Source organism: Oncorhynchus tshawytscha, linkage group LG26, assembly GCF_018296145.1.
Source record: "Oncorhynchus tshawytscha isolate Ot180627B linkage group LG26, Otsh_v2.0, whole genome shotgun sequence".
Taxonomy (NCBI): domain Eukaryota; kingdom Metazoa; phylum Chordata; class Actinopteri; order Salmoniformes; family Salmonidae; genus Oncorhynchus; species Oncorhynchus tshawytscha.
This window is the reverse complement of record NC_056454.1, coordinates 10,201,182-10,215,179: the sequence shown is the minus strand read 5'-3', so window position 1 is coordinate 10,215,179 and position 13,998 is coordinate 10,201,182. Positions and strand designations below refer to the sequence as shown.

General features: G+C 43.1%; 1 protein-coding gene across 1 annotated transcript in view; it reads right to left on the bottom strand.

The window, feature by feature from the left end:
* hibch (3-hydroxyisobutyryl-CoA hydrolase) overlaps positions 1-13,998 on the bottom strand; it is a 51,245-nt gene extending 37,247 nt beyond the window's left edge. Inside the window, 4 exon segments of the mRNA XM_042306940.1 lie at positions 12,840-12,888; positions 13,146-13,230; positions 13,371-13,484; positions 13,896-13,998. Coding sequence (XP_042162874.1) covers positions 12,840-12,888; positions 13,146-13,230; positions 13,371-13,484; positions 13,896-13,992 — 345 coding nt within the window. The 5' untranslated portion in view covers positions 13,993-13,998.

Genomic DNA, 13,998 nt, shown 5'->3' with positions numbered 1-13,998 from the left:
AGGTCAAAGGAATTGTGCGTAGAGCTCCGAGACAGGAATGTGTCGAGGCATAGATCTGTGGAAGGGTACCAAAACATGTCTGCAGCATTGAAGGTCCCCAAGAACACAGTGGCCTCCATCATTCCTAAATGGAAGAAGATTGGAACCACCAAGACTCTACCTAGAGCTGGTCGCCTGGCCAAACTAAGCAATCGTGGGAGAAGGGCCTACAACTTGATCAGGGAGGTGACCAATAACCCAATTGTCCCTCTGACAGAGCTCCAGAGTTCCTCTGTGGACATTGGATAACCTTCCAGGAGGACAAACATCTCTGCAGCATTCCACCAATCAGGCCTTTATGGTAGAGTGCCAGACAGAAGCCACTCCTTAGTAAAAGGCACATGACACCTGCTTGGAGCACCTAAAGACTCTCAGACCATAAGAAACCAGATTCTCTGGTCTGATGAAACCAAGATTGAATTCTTTGGCCTGAATGCCAAGACTCACGCATGGAGGAAACCTGGCACCATCCCTACGGTGAAGCATGGTGGTGGCAGCATTATGTTGTGGGGATGTTTTTCAGCAGGAGGTACAGGGAAAGATGAATTGAGCAAGGTACAGAGAGATCCTTGATGAAAACCTACTCCAGAGCACTCAGGATTTCAGACTGGGGCAAAGGTTCACCTTCCAACAGGACAATGACCCTAAGCACACAGCCAAGACAATGCAAGAGTGTCTTTGGGACAAGTCTCTGAATGCCCTTGACCTGAAAATAGCTGTGCATTTAACGCTCCCCATCCAACCTGACAGAGCTTGAGAGGATCTGCGGAGAAGAATGGGAGAAACTCCCCAAATAACAGTTGTGCCAAGTTTGTAGCATCACGCCCAAGAAGACTCAATGCTGTAATCGCTGCCAAAGGTGCTTCAACAAAGTACTGAGTAAAGAGTCTTATGTAAATGTGATATTTCAGATTTGTATACATTTGCCAAAACCCTGCTATGTCATTCTGGGGTATTGTGTGTAGATTGATGAATTAAATATTTTTTCCCCCTAATTTTAGAATAACGCTGTAACGTAACAAAATGTGGAAAAAGTGAAGGGGTCTGAATACTTTCCGAATGCACTGTAAGTATTGGCTAGTACGCATATGCAGCTGTCGTTGACTTATTCCACATTTAGTTGTGTTACAGCCTTCAGAAAATACCCATAATATACACTGAGTGAACAAAACATTAGGAACACCTTCATAATATTGATTTGCACACACTTTTGCCCTCAGAACAGCCTCAATTCGTCGGGGCATGAGCTCTACAAGGTGTCGAAAGCGTTCCACAGGGATGCTGGACCATGTTGACTCCAATACTTCCCACAGTTGTGTAAAGTTGGCTGGATGTTCTCTGGGTGGTGGACCATTCTTAATACACACGGGAAAATGTTGAGCCTGAAAAATCCAGCAGCGTTAGCAACCAGGAAATTAGGGATTTCCATTAGATAACACAGCCACAAAGTCAGAACAGCATTCCCAGTTTGACAACAGAGGCAGCTTTGGCGGGAGAAATCAATATTCGAATATCACAGCCATCACAACACTGGTGGGTAAGTAATACTGTGAAACAATATTATTCCACTATTAGCGGCAGATATATTATGGACATTTTCTGAAGTTGCAAAGCAAATATTCTCACCCATCTACACACAATACCTCATAATGACAAAGTAAAAATATAAATAAATAAATAAATAAAGGGGGATACCTAGTACAACCTGTACAACTGAAGGCTTTCAACTGAAATGTTGCTTCCGCATTTAACCCAACCCCTCTGAATCAGAGAGGAGCGGGGGCTGCCATAATTGACATCCATGTTAAGACATTTATGCACATTTATTTAAAAAAATGAAATACAGACATATCTCATTTACATAAATATTTGCACCCCTGACTCAATACTTTGTAGAAGTACCTTTGGCAGCGATTACAGCTGTGAGTCTTTTTGGATAAGTCTCTAAGAGCTTTCCACACCTGGACTGTACAAAATTTGCCCATTATTCTTTAAGCTCTGTCAAATTTGTCATTGATCATTGCTAGACAACCATTTTCAGGTCTTGCAATATATTTTCAATAAATATAACTGTTTTAAAGACTATAGGCCTCTTGGTGAAATCCCTGAGTGGTTTCCTTCCTCTTCTGCAACTGGGTTAGGAAGGAAGTCTGTATCTTTGTAGAGACTGGGTGTATTGATACACCATCCTAACTTTACCATGCTCAAAGGGATATTCGATGTCTACTTTTTTTATTTTTTTACCCACCTACCAATCGGTGCCCTTCTTTGCGATGCGTGTGGTCGAATCTGTATTTGAAATTCAATGCTCGACCGAGAGCCATGCAGATAATTGCATGTGTGGAGTACAGAGATGAGGTAATCATTGAAAAAAATCATGTTAACCACTATTATTGCACACACGGTGAGTCCATGCAACTTGTTAATCAAATTGTTACTCCTGAACTTATTTAGGCAGGCCAATATAAAGTGGTTGAATACTTATTGACTCAACACATTTCAGCTTTTCATTTTTAATTTGTAAAAATGTCTAAAAACATAATTCCACTTTGACATTATGGGGTATTGTGTATAGGTCAGTGACAAAAAAAAAATCTAAATTTAATCTACTATAAATTCAGGCTGTAACACAACAAAATGTGGAAAAAGTCCAGGGGTGTAAATACTTTCTGTAGGCACTGTACAGTATGTAAGCCCTTCTATGACACATGCTACTGTGCTAACGCTGATAGGAAGACCCTGATAAAGGACTAGCTCAGGTAGCAGCTGTTTGCATAGGACTTTATTTGGTCTCACTGGAAGGGTGCAGGTGAAATCCTCATTCTGAAACCTCACCATCATCAGACAGCCATATAAGTGGGTTGCTTTCATTATGAAACAGGGAGTGACTACTTTCAATAACAAATTTTCATTTTCATTTTTCGTTGGAAAACCATTTCCGTTGTGTGCCCTAATGTACATGACCCAGAAGTGGGAACTGTTTTTGATCTCACTAATGGATTAATTGAACATCCAGATGCGAGCCATCCCAGAGTGTCTGGTCGTCTTGTAAGAACGGCATCTATGGTGCCTAATTTGATAGACTACAATGTCTGGCAGCCATCAGCAGCCCATACACATCCTAATTAAAATGTAAATTAACAAATGTCCAGAGAAATACTATGCTTCTTCTATCTAACATCAAGCATAAATTCAGATCAATTGTAAAATGCTGTAGAGCATCAACCTAAGACGCCGTTGGTGTATCATCATCAACAGGAGACCACGCAAGTTGCTGATCAATTTTGTTTACATTTTTAGCTTCCTCTATCCTCTGACTCTTTAATGCTAGATTATGAAATGCCATATGGCCAATGTAGACATAATTTGAGTGACAGTTGTTGGAATGGGGATATTACTGGCAATTGAGGGTGATCATTGCAGGCAAGTCCATGCATAAAAACTGGGTCTCTTTTTTGGTTTCTTGAGTAAGTCAGCTCCAAAATGCAGGTGTTTCAGCCTAGTTTATTGCTTTCTGTGGTGGTGGGGCAGCTAGTGGAAAATACGGAGCGTAGGGGTTGGTAATGTTCTCTAGTTCCGCCGTGATTGGCTCAGTGTTCTGTCACTCATGGGGACACTACGTCACTGCCCAATCTAAGGGTAGAGCTAGAAAATTCAGGCCCCTTGGGTGCTGCCATAGAGTTACATTAGAAGTGCCCAACCAAGAAGGCTAAACGTCAATGGCCACAGAAAAAACTGACGTCAAATCACGTTATATCTACAGTAGCTTTGATTGTACTGATCATGTCAACCTCATACATTCAAAATCTTAGCTAGCAATCATCATCATGAATCAAGTCGACAATCTACTGGCAAGTCCTTTTAAATCCTTGTCATACGAAGACAAATAATGAAGAGAAATTATAGATAAAACGTATCGGTGCTCATCGACCATTGGACAAACATTACACAACAAGTTGGAAATAGCAAATTCAATAATGAGTGGTTTGGAATGAATCAGTGGCTAACTGCAAGCATTGCAAAGCAATCACTAGCCTGCTATTCAGTGGAGTGGGTGTGTGGTCCCAAGTCTGGGTTTAAGGGTCTCTTTTCCAAGCTTAAAAGGACAAACATTAAACATTGGCCATTCTGTCAATCCAGCAGGACTGGATTGAAAATAACTTGAAACTCGTAACTGGGAAATCTGACTTCAGTGAGTTCAAGACAACGGGGAACTCAAGGAAAAAACGAGCTCCGACTGGGAAAATACTTTTGAACAGTCATCCAACTTGGAATTGTAAGTCAGGATCTCGGGCCTCTTTTTAGAGCTCAGACCTGAATATCACTGACGTCATCATGTTTGGACCTTGTTTTTTTTCTTCCAGAGTTCTCAGTTGTCTTAAATGCACCATAAATCCAGAGAATGCCAGACTTTGATGGCAGGGAAATATGTACATTGTAGCTAAGAAAGTAATACTACGTGTATGTTGTGTGTATATTGTACATTGTAGCTAAGAAAGTAATACTACGTGTATGTTGTTCCAAGTGCCTCACCCTAATAATTTGGTCCCTTTTCCCCTCTTAATTTTGCCTACTGTTCTGACTTGGTGGTTCACATGTAGCCTATAACCTGTTTTAGAGAAATGTCATCATTGAATATTTTAAGAGCTTTTACTGTCTTCTTATATACCCCCTTTATTTATCCTACGGTTCTGACTTGGGTTTACAAGGAGAAAACTGTAAGAACGGCCAATGTTCTGAATTCTGTCAATGTACATTTAAAAAGTGTTGAACAAATAGTCAATATAGCTATGTCCTAGCTCGCTCATTAATGTCTTAAATCAAAATTACGGATTGCCTCTTATCCGCTCATCGTCCCCTTTTGAGATGTACAAACTATGGCATTTGTCAGTCGAAACCACATTTGTTTTTAAGCAAGTCAGCCATGGTTTTTTTTAAAGCAGTAAATGAGGTTGAATTAACTATTTTGCTTCCAAACAAGGCTCCGCTGATAGCCAGGTGTAGCTGTGTTGGGACAGCTTTATGTAGGCCCAAACAGTTTGTCGGCACTGTTTGTCACCGTTATAGTGCAATTAATGTATTGTTTAGTGCTCTGGCTTTGCTGGCATGAATATATATATTTTTTTATTGTTTGCTGTAAATACTAAATACTAATTCTCCATTAGCTAGTGTGCTTCAATAGGACACAGTGGAAAGAGTCACTGTGCTACGAGTGTTGCACGTTATACCGAAACTTCTGTACTTTTCCTATACTAAAACATGAAAAACGTTTCGGTACTAGAATTGTTGTTACTAGAATGTGCCTTTAAAAAAATATATAGATTCTCCCCAATTGGTAGTAGTTACAGTCTTGTCTCATTCCTGCAACTCCCGTACAAACTCGGGAGAGGCCAAGGTCAAGAGTCGTGCATCCTCTGAAACACAACCCAACCAAGCCGCACTGCTTCTTGACACAATGCACATCCAACCCGGAAGCCAGCTGCACCAATGTGTCCAAGGAAACGCTGTACACCTGGCGATCTGGTCAGCGTGCACTGCGCCCAGCCCGCGCTAGTGCGCGATGAGACGGATATCCCGCCAGCCAAACCCTCCCTGACGACGCTAGGCCAATTGTGTGTTGCCCCATGGACCTCCCAGTCGCAGCCGGCTGCAACAGAGCCTGGGCTCAAACCCAGAATCTCTGGTGGCACAGCTAGCACTTATCCTGCACCGGGAGTCTGGGCTGTATCATGTTAGCTCCCCACTCATGCCTCCCAGAAGTTAACACACTTGAATAATGCGACATGGCATGTAGAAATGTTGAAACTGTTATTTACTGTTCACAGAACAATGTCCATACAGGCAAGAACACTTTACAACGCAAAATGATACTGGTAGCGTCCAGCTTTGTAGGTAACTTTGATCAGTCCCAAATGGAAGGGAAACTGATTGTTTGTCATCTGTAGCCCCATGAAATCAACCAAAACAAGCTCAATAACGCAATGCATGCATACACTCCTATTGAATATGCATTGACCAGTATATTGTGAATAGGCCTAGGCTACATCTTGATTTACCCAATTTATCAAGAGATTTACCATTCAAATAAATGACTACTATCAGGAATCAAGGTAAGACCCAGATGCAGTCTCGTCGAATTGACAATGGTTTAATATTCCAACAGGGGCAGGAAAGAGACAGGTCAAGGCAGGCAGGGGTCAGTAAAACCAGAGGTGGGGCAACAGTACTGGAAGCTCTGGTCAATGACGCTCCTAACAGGAATGTTCTCCATAGCCCACCAGAGTACTCGCTCCTACCGGTGAGCCTGGTTTTTTAAAGGACAAGGGGACACGAAATGACGAAGAGTCCTGCAATACAGACAACTCTTCATGTCAATCCTGTATTGCCGTTCCGCTGGCGATAGCCCAGCTCTGCCTAGTGGCATAGGCTCATGAAGAGGAGGTGACTCTGCCATCTTTAGCAGCCCTTGGGGCAGTTCGGGAAGCTTCAGGTTCTCTCTGCAACGAGGCCATCGGGAGCTTCCGGGATGACTTGGAGGCAAGGTGGGATCCCTGGAAATTCAATTTCCTCTCCATTCGTCGTTCCCATAATCGCTCATCGATACAGATGGTCAAGCGATGAAGGAATTGAGCTCCGTAGGTAATGTCCCGGGCTGCAAGCTTGTCCTTGACACCCTCTGAGACGCCGTGCAGGAATATATGGGACAGTGCCATTTGATTCCAAGCACTCTCTGCTGCCAAAGTATGGAAATCCACAGCATAATCAGTTACACTGCGGGAGTCCTCTCGCCCGGAGAATGGGGCATCCCACGAACCACTCCAGACTGGCTGCTGTTCCCACACTGCAGCAGCCCAGGTGAAAGCCCTCCCGGACATCAGCGTGATGAGGTAGGCTATCTTGGCATGATCCGAGGGGAAGGAGGGCGGCTGAAGCTCGAAGACGAGGGCACACTGAGCTGGCACCGGATCTGCTGGGTCAGTCATGGCCAGTTCGTACCATCAGGAATCAAGGTAAGACCCAGATACAGACACGTCGAATTGACAATGGTTTAATATTCCAACAGGGGCAGGCGATAGACAGGTCAAGGCAGGCAGGGGTCAGTAAACCTGAGGTGGGGCAACAGTACCGGACGACAGGCAGGCTCAGGGTCAGGGTAGGCAGAGGTCAACAATCCAGAGGTGGGGCAAAGGTAGGCAAGGGTCAAAACCAGGAGGGCAAGACAAAAAAGAGACTGGGAATAGCAGGAGCTGATAACAAAAACGCTGGTTGACTTGACAAACAAGACGAACTGGCAACGGACAAACAGTGAACACAGGTATAAATACACAGGGGATAATGGGGAAGATGGGCGACACCTAGAGGGGGGTGGAGACAATCACAAGGACAGGTGAAACAGATCAGTGTGTGACAGACTGCCATTATGTTATGCAGTTAGATTGTTTTTACCGAAGTCAAATTGATTGTATGATTGATTCACTAATGCATACATGACTGTCTAATGAAAGTCTAATGTAATGATATTGAACTCAAAAGATGCCAGAGCATATTGAACAGAGCAGTAACTGAATTTGGGTCTGGATCAGTGCCATTCGGTGACTTGGACTAATATGCCTTCTTGTTAAATACTAGGATATTTACCATCTACTATTCTTTCTAACCAGCACTAAAGAAGAAAAAAAAAGTTTTGAAATGTGAATCTTGCATTTCTTGCAATTGGATTAAATGGCAGTTAAAATGACTAAATGGTGAGCCTATCATCTGATGTAAGATAGGGGGCATTACAAGTTATCAGTTTAGAGTTAAGTACATAAGAGTTAAAAAATATATACAACTTACATCTGAAAAATGTGGCAGGGTGATTGAAATAACACATTTAGAAATTGTGTCAATATAGACCAGTGGCTCTGTCGTGTTTGATCAGGCCAACAGGTAGGCTCGTCATTGTTTTCAGTGTTAGACCGGGATCTGGGAACACCATAAAAAACAGACAGGCCAATAAATCAAGCCCTCGCTCAGGGGAGATAGTTCTGATTGGACAGGGGTAAAATGCTTCCATAACACTTGCTTTCACCGTCCAACCACTGAATTTATGATTTTTCCCAGTTGTCTATCGCTAAGACATCCACACTTTCCCCCCATGGAAATATGCAGAGAACAAACTTGAAGCCCAAATAAAGATAAAGATGTTTGGTGTAAAACATCCTTTAGAGGACTCCTGAGATTCTCAGGAGGCCCCCAGGTAGTAGGCTATATTGCCCCTTACTGGTGAGTAATTAAGTAAGGTAAGTAAAATCAAACTTTATTTGTCACACTATGGTGTAGACCATAGTGTGAAATGCTTACTTTCAAGCCCGTAACCAACAGAGCAGTTCAAGAAGAGTTAATAAAATATTTACCAAATAAACTAAAGTTAAAAAAATTTAAAAAATGTAAAAAGTAACACAATACGTAACAATAACGAGGCTATATACAGGGGGTACCGGTACCGAGTCCGTGTGCGGGGGTACAGGTTAGTTGAGGTCATTTTCACCTGTAGGTAGGGGTGAAGTGACTATGCATAGATAACGGACAGTGAGTAGCAGCAGGGTACAAAGCAAATGGAGGGGGGTTGTCAATGTAAATAGTCCAGTGGCCATTTGATTAATTGTTCAGCAGTCTTATGGCTTGGGGGATAGAAGCTGTTAAGGAGCCTTTTGGTCCTAGACTTGGCACTCCGGTACCGCTTGCCGTGCGGTAGCAGAGAAAACAGTCTATGACTTGGGTGACGAGTCTGACAATTTTATGGGCTTTCCTCTGACACTACCTATTATATAGGTCCTGGATGTTAGGAAGCTTGGCCCCAGTGATGTACTGGGCTGTACGCCTGTAGCGCCTTACGGTCAGATGTCGGGCAGTTGACATACCAGGCGGTAATGCAACCAGGATGCTCTTGAATGTTCAGCTGTAAAACCTTTTGAGGATCTGGGGACCTATGCCAAATCTTTTCAGTCTCCTGAAAAGGAAAAGTTTTTGTCGTGCCCTCTTCATGACTGTCTTGGTGTGTTTGGACCATGATAGTTCGTTGGTGATGTGGACACCAAGGAACTTGAAACTCTCAACCCGCTCCAATACAGCCCAGTCGATGTTAATGAGGGCCTGTTCGGCCCGCCTTTTCCTGTAGTCCACAATCAGATCCTTTGTCTTGCTCACATTGAGGGAGAGGTTGTTGTCTTGGCACCACACTGCCAGTTCTCTGACCTCCTCCCTATAGGCTGTCTTATTGTTGTCTGTGATCAGGCCTACCACTGTTGTGTCGTCAGCAAACTTAATGATGGTTTTGGAGTCGTGTTTGGCCACGCAGTCGTGGGTGAACAGGGTGTACAGGAGGGGACTAAGTACACACCCCTGAGGGGCCCCAGTCTTGAGGATCAGCGGGGCACACGTGTTGTTGCCTACCCTTCCCATACAGTATTCTCACATAGGTGTTCCTTTTGTCCAGGTGGGAAAGGGCAGTGTGGAGTGCGATTGAGATTGCATCATCTGTGGATATGTTGGGGCAGTATGCGAATTGGAGTGGGTCTAGAGTTTCCGGGAGGATGCTGTTGATGTGAGCCATGACCAGCCTTTCAAAGCACTTCATGGCTACCGACATGAGTGCCACGGGGCGGTATTCATTTAGGCAGGTTACCTTTGCTTCCTTGGGCACAGGGACTATGGTGGTCTGTTTGAAACATGTAGGTATTACAGATTCAGTCAGGGAGAGGTTGAAAATGTCAGTGAAGACACTTGTCAGTTGGTCCGTGCATGCTTTGAGTACACGTCCTGGTAATCTATCTGGCCCCTCGGCTTTGTGAACGTTGACCTGTTTAAAGGCCTTGCTCATATCAGCTACCAAGAGAGAGCATTACCACACAGTCATCCAGAACAGCTCTCCGTGACCCTATTTTTTTATTTACTTAACTAGGCAAGTCTAAATAAGAATTTGTTCTTAACTATGACAGCCTAGGAACAGTGCCCCTGAACTGCCTTGTTCAGGGGCAGAACAACAGATTTTTACCTTGTCAGCTCGGGGATTTGATCTAGCAACCTTCCGGTTACTGGCCCAACGCTCTAACCACAAGGCTACCTGCCACCCCATACAAGAAGATTTGTCTGAATGTAACCTGCCTGAGTCAAACCCTTTCCTATGCCATAAGAAATTGCCATATCTTTGTGTGCCGTGTGTGAACTCGATCTAAATCACTCACACCTCTCCATGACTCCACCCTGCCAGGGGGAAACCGACAAAAACACACAAACACATTGAACCTGATGGACACACGCAGTTCGTCTGTGCTCAGTGACCTTGGTGGGCACCCAGAAGAGGAAGGGAGGGGACACACAGCTGACAGTCTGACAGCTGGGTGAAACTATTGCCATAGTGTCTCATCCAGCATACACATGCCACATATTACTTCTCATTATGGGCTGGGCGAAATAATACATCGCTAACATGGAATGACTGCACAAGGTTCTGAGTGGATCGAAATGTGTATGTATAAGTGAGATTTTCTTTTACCCTTTATTCCAAAACAATCTAGGCTACTCATATTAAATCATGGCTTGGCTTCTACTCTGTCAGACATACCACTTCCACACATTCCTATCACAATGCATGATGGTGCACTCTTCATGGTTGTATTGACTGTCTTCGGCAGCAGCTCTATGTCTACTGTCTGAGTAACTGTAGCTAGTGACTCTCCGCTTCTAACCATCGGCAGGACAACAAGGTATAAATTCACGTACCGGGCAAGTCTGACAGGAGGATGGGAAAAAACAGTGGCAGCAACATGCTCTGGTCTATGTCACTTCTCATCGCGACCAATGAGAGCCCACCTTGGTATCAATTCACAATAAAAAAGGGATTACAAGGATGTTAAGCACATGGCTGCCACCTGCAGCAAGGTCTGTAAATTATAGAGCGAACTGACACATTTTATTGTCAGCTATAAAAAGGGTGTCATCAAAGGACTTGAACAGTGTGTGAACTCATAGGGGCAAATTAATTGTACTCTAGACAGAGAGGCCTTTGTCTAAATGAGGTGTGTACAGTTGAACTATGATCAAAACCTTCAGAGTAAATTCTGTTTGAAGGGAATGAAATACACAAGTACTTCCTTGAGAGTGAATGAGGGGCAATACATCAAATGTCCATCAGTATTCCCTCCATATCAGACCCATAACTTTGCAAATTAAAGCATTTTCATACTGCTGTGAACGGTAGTCTAATGCACGTATAGTACAAAAGTTTTCCACCAAAGGCTAAATCAGTCCTTGTTTTTGGAACATTAGTCATTTCAAAGAACCTGAAATTGGGTCACTGGTGATGACTCAAAGGCTAAACATTCCAAATGTAGTATTTCTGCACACAAAAAAAGGGACATGATATTCACAAAATGACAACATATTCAAATACCCATTCTAGTCTGTGACCTAACTGGCTACCTACAGTGGTGTGTATTAATAGTGGCCAAGGGTTTCCCCCCCGAAAAAAATCCCAATTAAAAAACAAAATGATTTATCTTTCGTCTCTCTATGTTTCATACATTTTCTTCAATTCGCAAGAAGCTGAATGTATCTCACAGGAGAAACAGAGCCCCCCTGTCTCTCTATGTGTGGGCCATCTACCTGATGCTGTCTGGTCCAAACAAGTATGACATTGTGGCCACCCATAGCATTGAAGGCAAGGGAAGCCAGCGAGCAACTGAGAAAGGGCCAATTCAAGCTAGCTTCCCTTGACCCTTTATTTTTTTGTGCGCCAGGACCATTCTCAGTTGAGCTCGCTCAGTTTAGCTCAATGCTGATTGGCTAATTTTGTATACAAGGATTTGACATCACTCCTATCAAATCCCATAGAGAGCATACATAATTGACAGAAAAACTTGTTGCATCTCATTGTCCTCTGGTGGATAGTTACCCAGCTAGCTAAAATTGTCCCCTTCCTAAATTAGCCATGGATGGAGAGGTTTTACTTAATTGTACATACATTGCCAATGATTATAATGGTGATTCTGATCTAACCATTAATTCATACATTGTTGTGCCCCTGGCCTGAGAGGATGGAAGTTCAATATGTAGCCAGATGTAGACGGCTAATGTTAACTAAATAATGTTGCCCGTGAATGGAAGTTAGGCTAGCGAGCAAGCATTTTAGCCAGGTATTCTAGGACAACAAAAAATACAAGCATGTACTGTATGACAGAGTGATCGTTTCGTCAACATGAAAGAGAGGAGGATGGCATTGGTGTAGGGTGATTCTAAATCAATAGTAGTTTAGTGGTCCGAAAATGTCGGAAACATTAACTTGCTTGACCATGCTGTAGGTAATGTAAAATAAAGGCGTGGTTGAATGTATTCTTCTTATTGTCTCAGCCTTTATGCCTATATATCACAGTTGCAAGGAATATGATCTAATAAAGAGCAAGCAATGCAATTATCACAACACATAGAGTTAATTATGGCTTTTTTGGTGTGTGTGTGTGTGTGGGGGGGGGGGCTACTACTGGCTACTTATCTGCCATCTTGTTGGGTTTTGGCAAACCATGTTTGTGTTTAGAAGCCTACCTGTTTTTATGTTCATCTAACCTTTTCAAGGGAGATTACTGAGACAAGCTACAGTGACAGCCAGGACCACACTCCATCTCTGCTCCAAGGAAATCATGCTAATCATGCCCGCTCATGTCGCCATCTGGTGGTCAAAACATGCACCGCAGAAATAACTTGCAATGTCATCTATCTGTATGCTCGGAGGTCTGGGCAAAATAATATATTTTTATCCTCACCCCTCCCATTGTTATCCCATCAATAAGGGCCACATATGGTTTCTGATATATTTTATTTTATATTTTAAGGAACATAAGTCAAAGCAAGTGTTGTAAAAAAAAGTCACTGATAGCCAAAGGAGGGAAACAGGTGCTCCTAAGATACAAAAAAAATAACTGGTCTCATCAGAGAAAATGGATGTACAGTACGGTCTGTCCTTGTAGGTTCATAATGAAAACCAAACATTATGTATTACACAGGCATACTGTTTGTTATAAAACTCTCCCCTCTCTTACATAATCATGGAAGATGCGTGATTGGGACACGTACCAATAGTATTGTTCAGGATATATTCTTCACGGAAGAAGTCCTTACCAAGGGGATCTCCTACCTTCCCCGCTTCAGTCACAGCTAGGAGGAAATTACATCACAAAATGCGCTCAGTAAAGCACAGAGATGATAAGACGCCCGTTTGAAAATGGAGATGACCACATCAGTACAAATCAAGATCCTGTGTGTATGTTTGTGGATCTCAACAGTCTGTTGTTTACCTCTGATGTCTCCACCAGCACAGAAGGCTTTCCCACTGGCTCCTTTGATAATCACAATATCAGTCTCCTTGTGCGTCTACCATTTCTATGATGAAACATGCAGTAGATTCAAAACAGTTTAGTACATTATGTGGATCAGTGTAAGTCAATGCTGACTGCCATCTTAGGTTTACCCATGATACACGACAAGCTACTACATTTGCCCATTGGAATGCCAATGTAACTCTCATTGCATTCAAGCTATAGAATAGTTGTTGCATATTGCACAATATCTTTGTGTTTAAACAAGTATTTGCACGTTCCACGGCCATTAAAACAAGTTTTTCAACATTTAAGATTTTGAATGCAACCTTAACTTCCCAATTCCCTACTGTGAATAGAGGCCTTAACAGTAAGCAGTTTAGCCAAACTGTTGCCACATTTAATTAACTACTCCTACAGTTGGCTGCTGTTGTTTGCAGGAGGGGATCTGATATGGTTTCCTGTCCTTGACCCATGGCCCTAGTGACAGGTAGCCTAGATAGTGAGAGAGTCGGATCAAGTTCAGGGCTATGGATCGATTCAAGGTGATTACCCCAGCATTCCCCACTTTCTCCATCAGCACCTCGGCCTGACTTGACATCTTCCC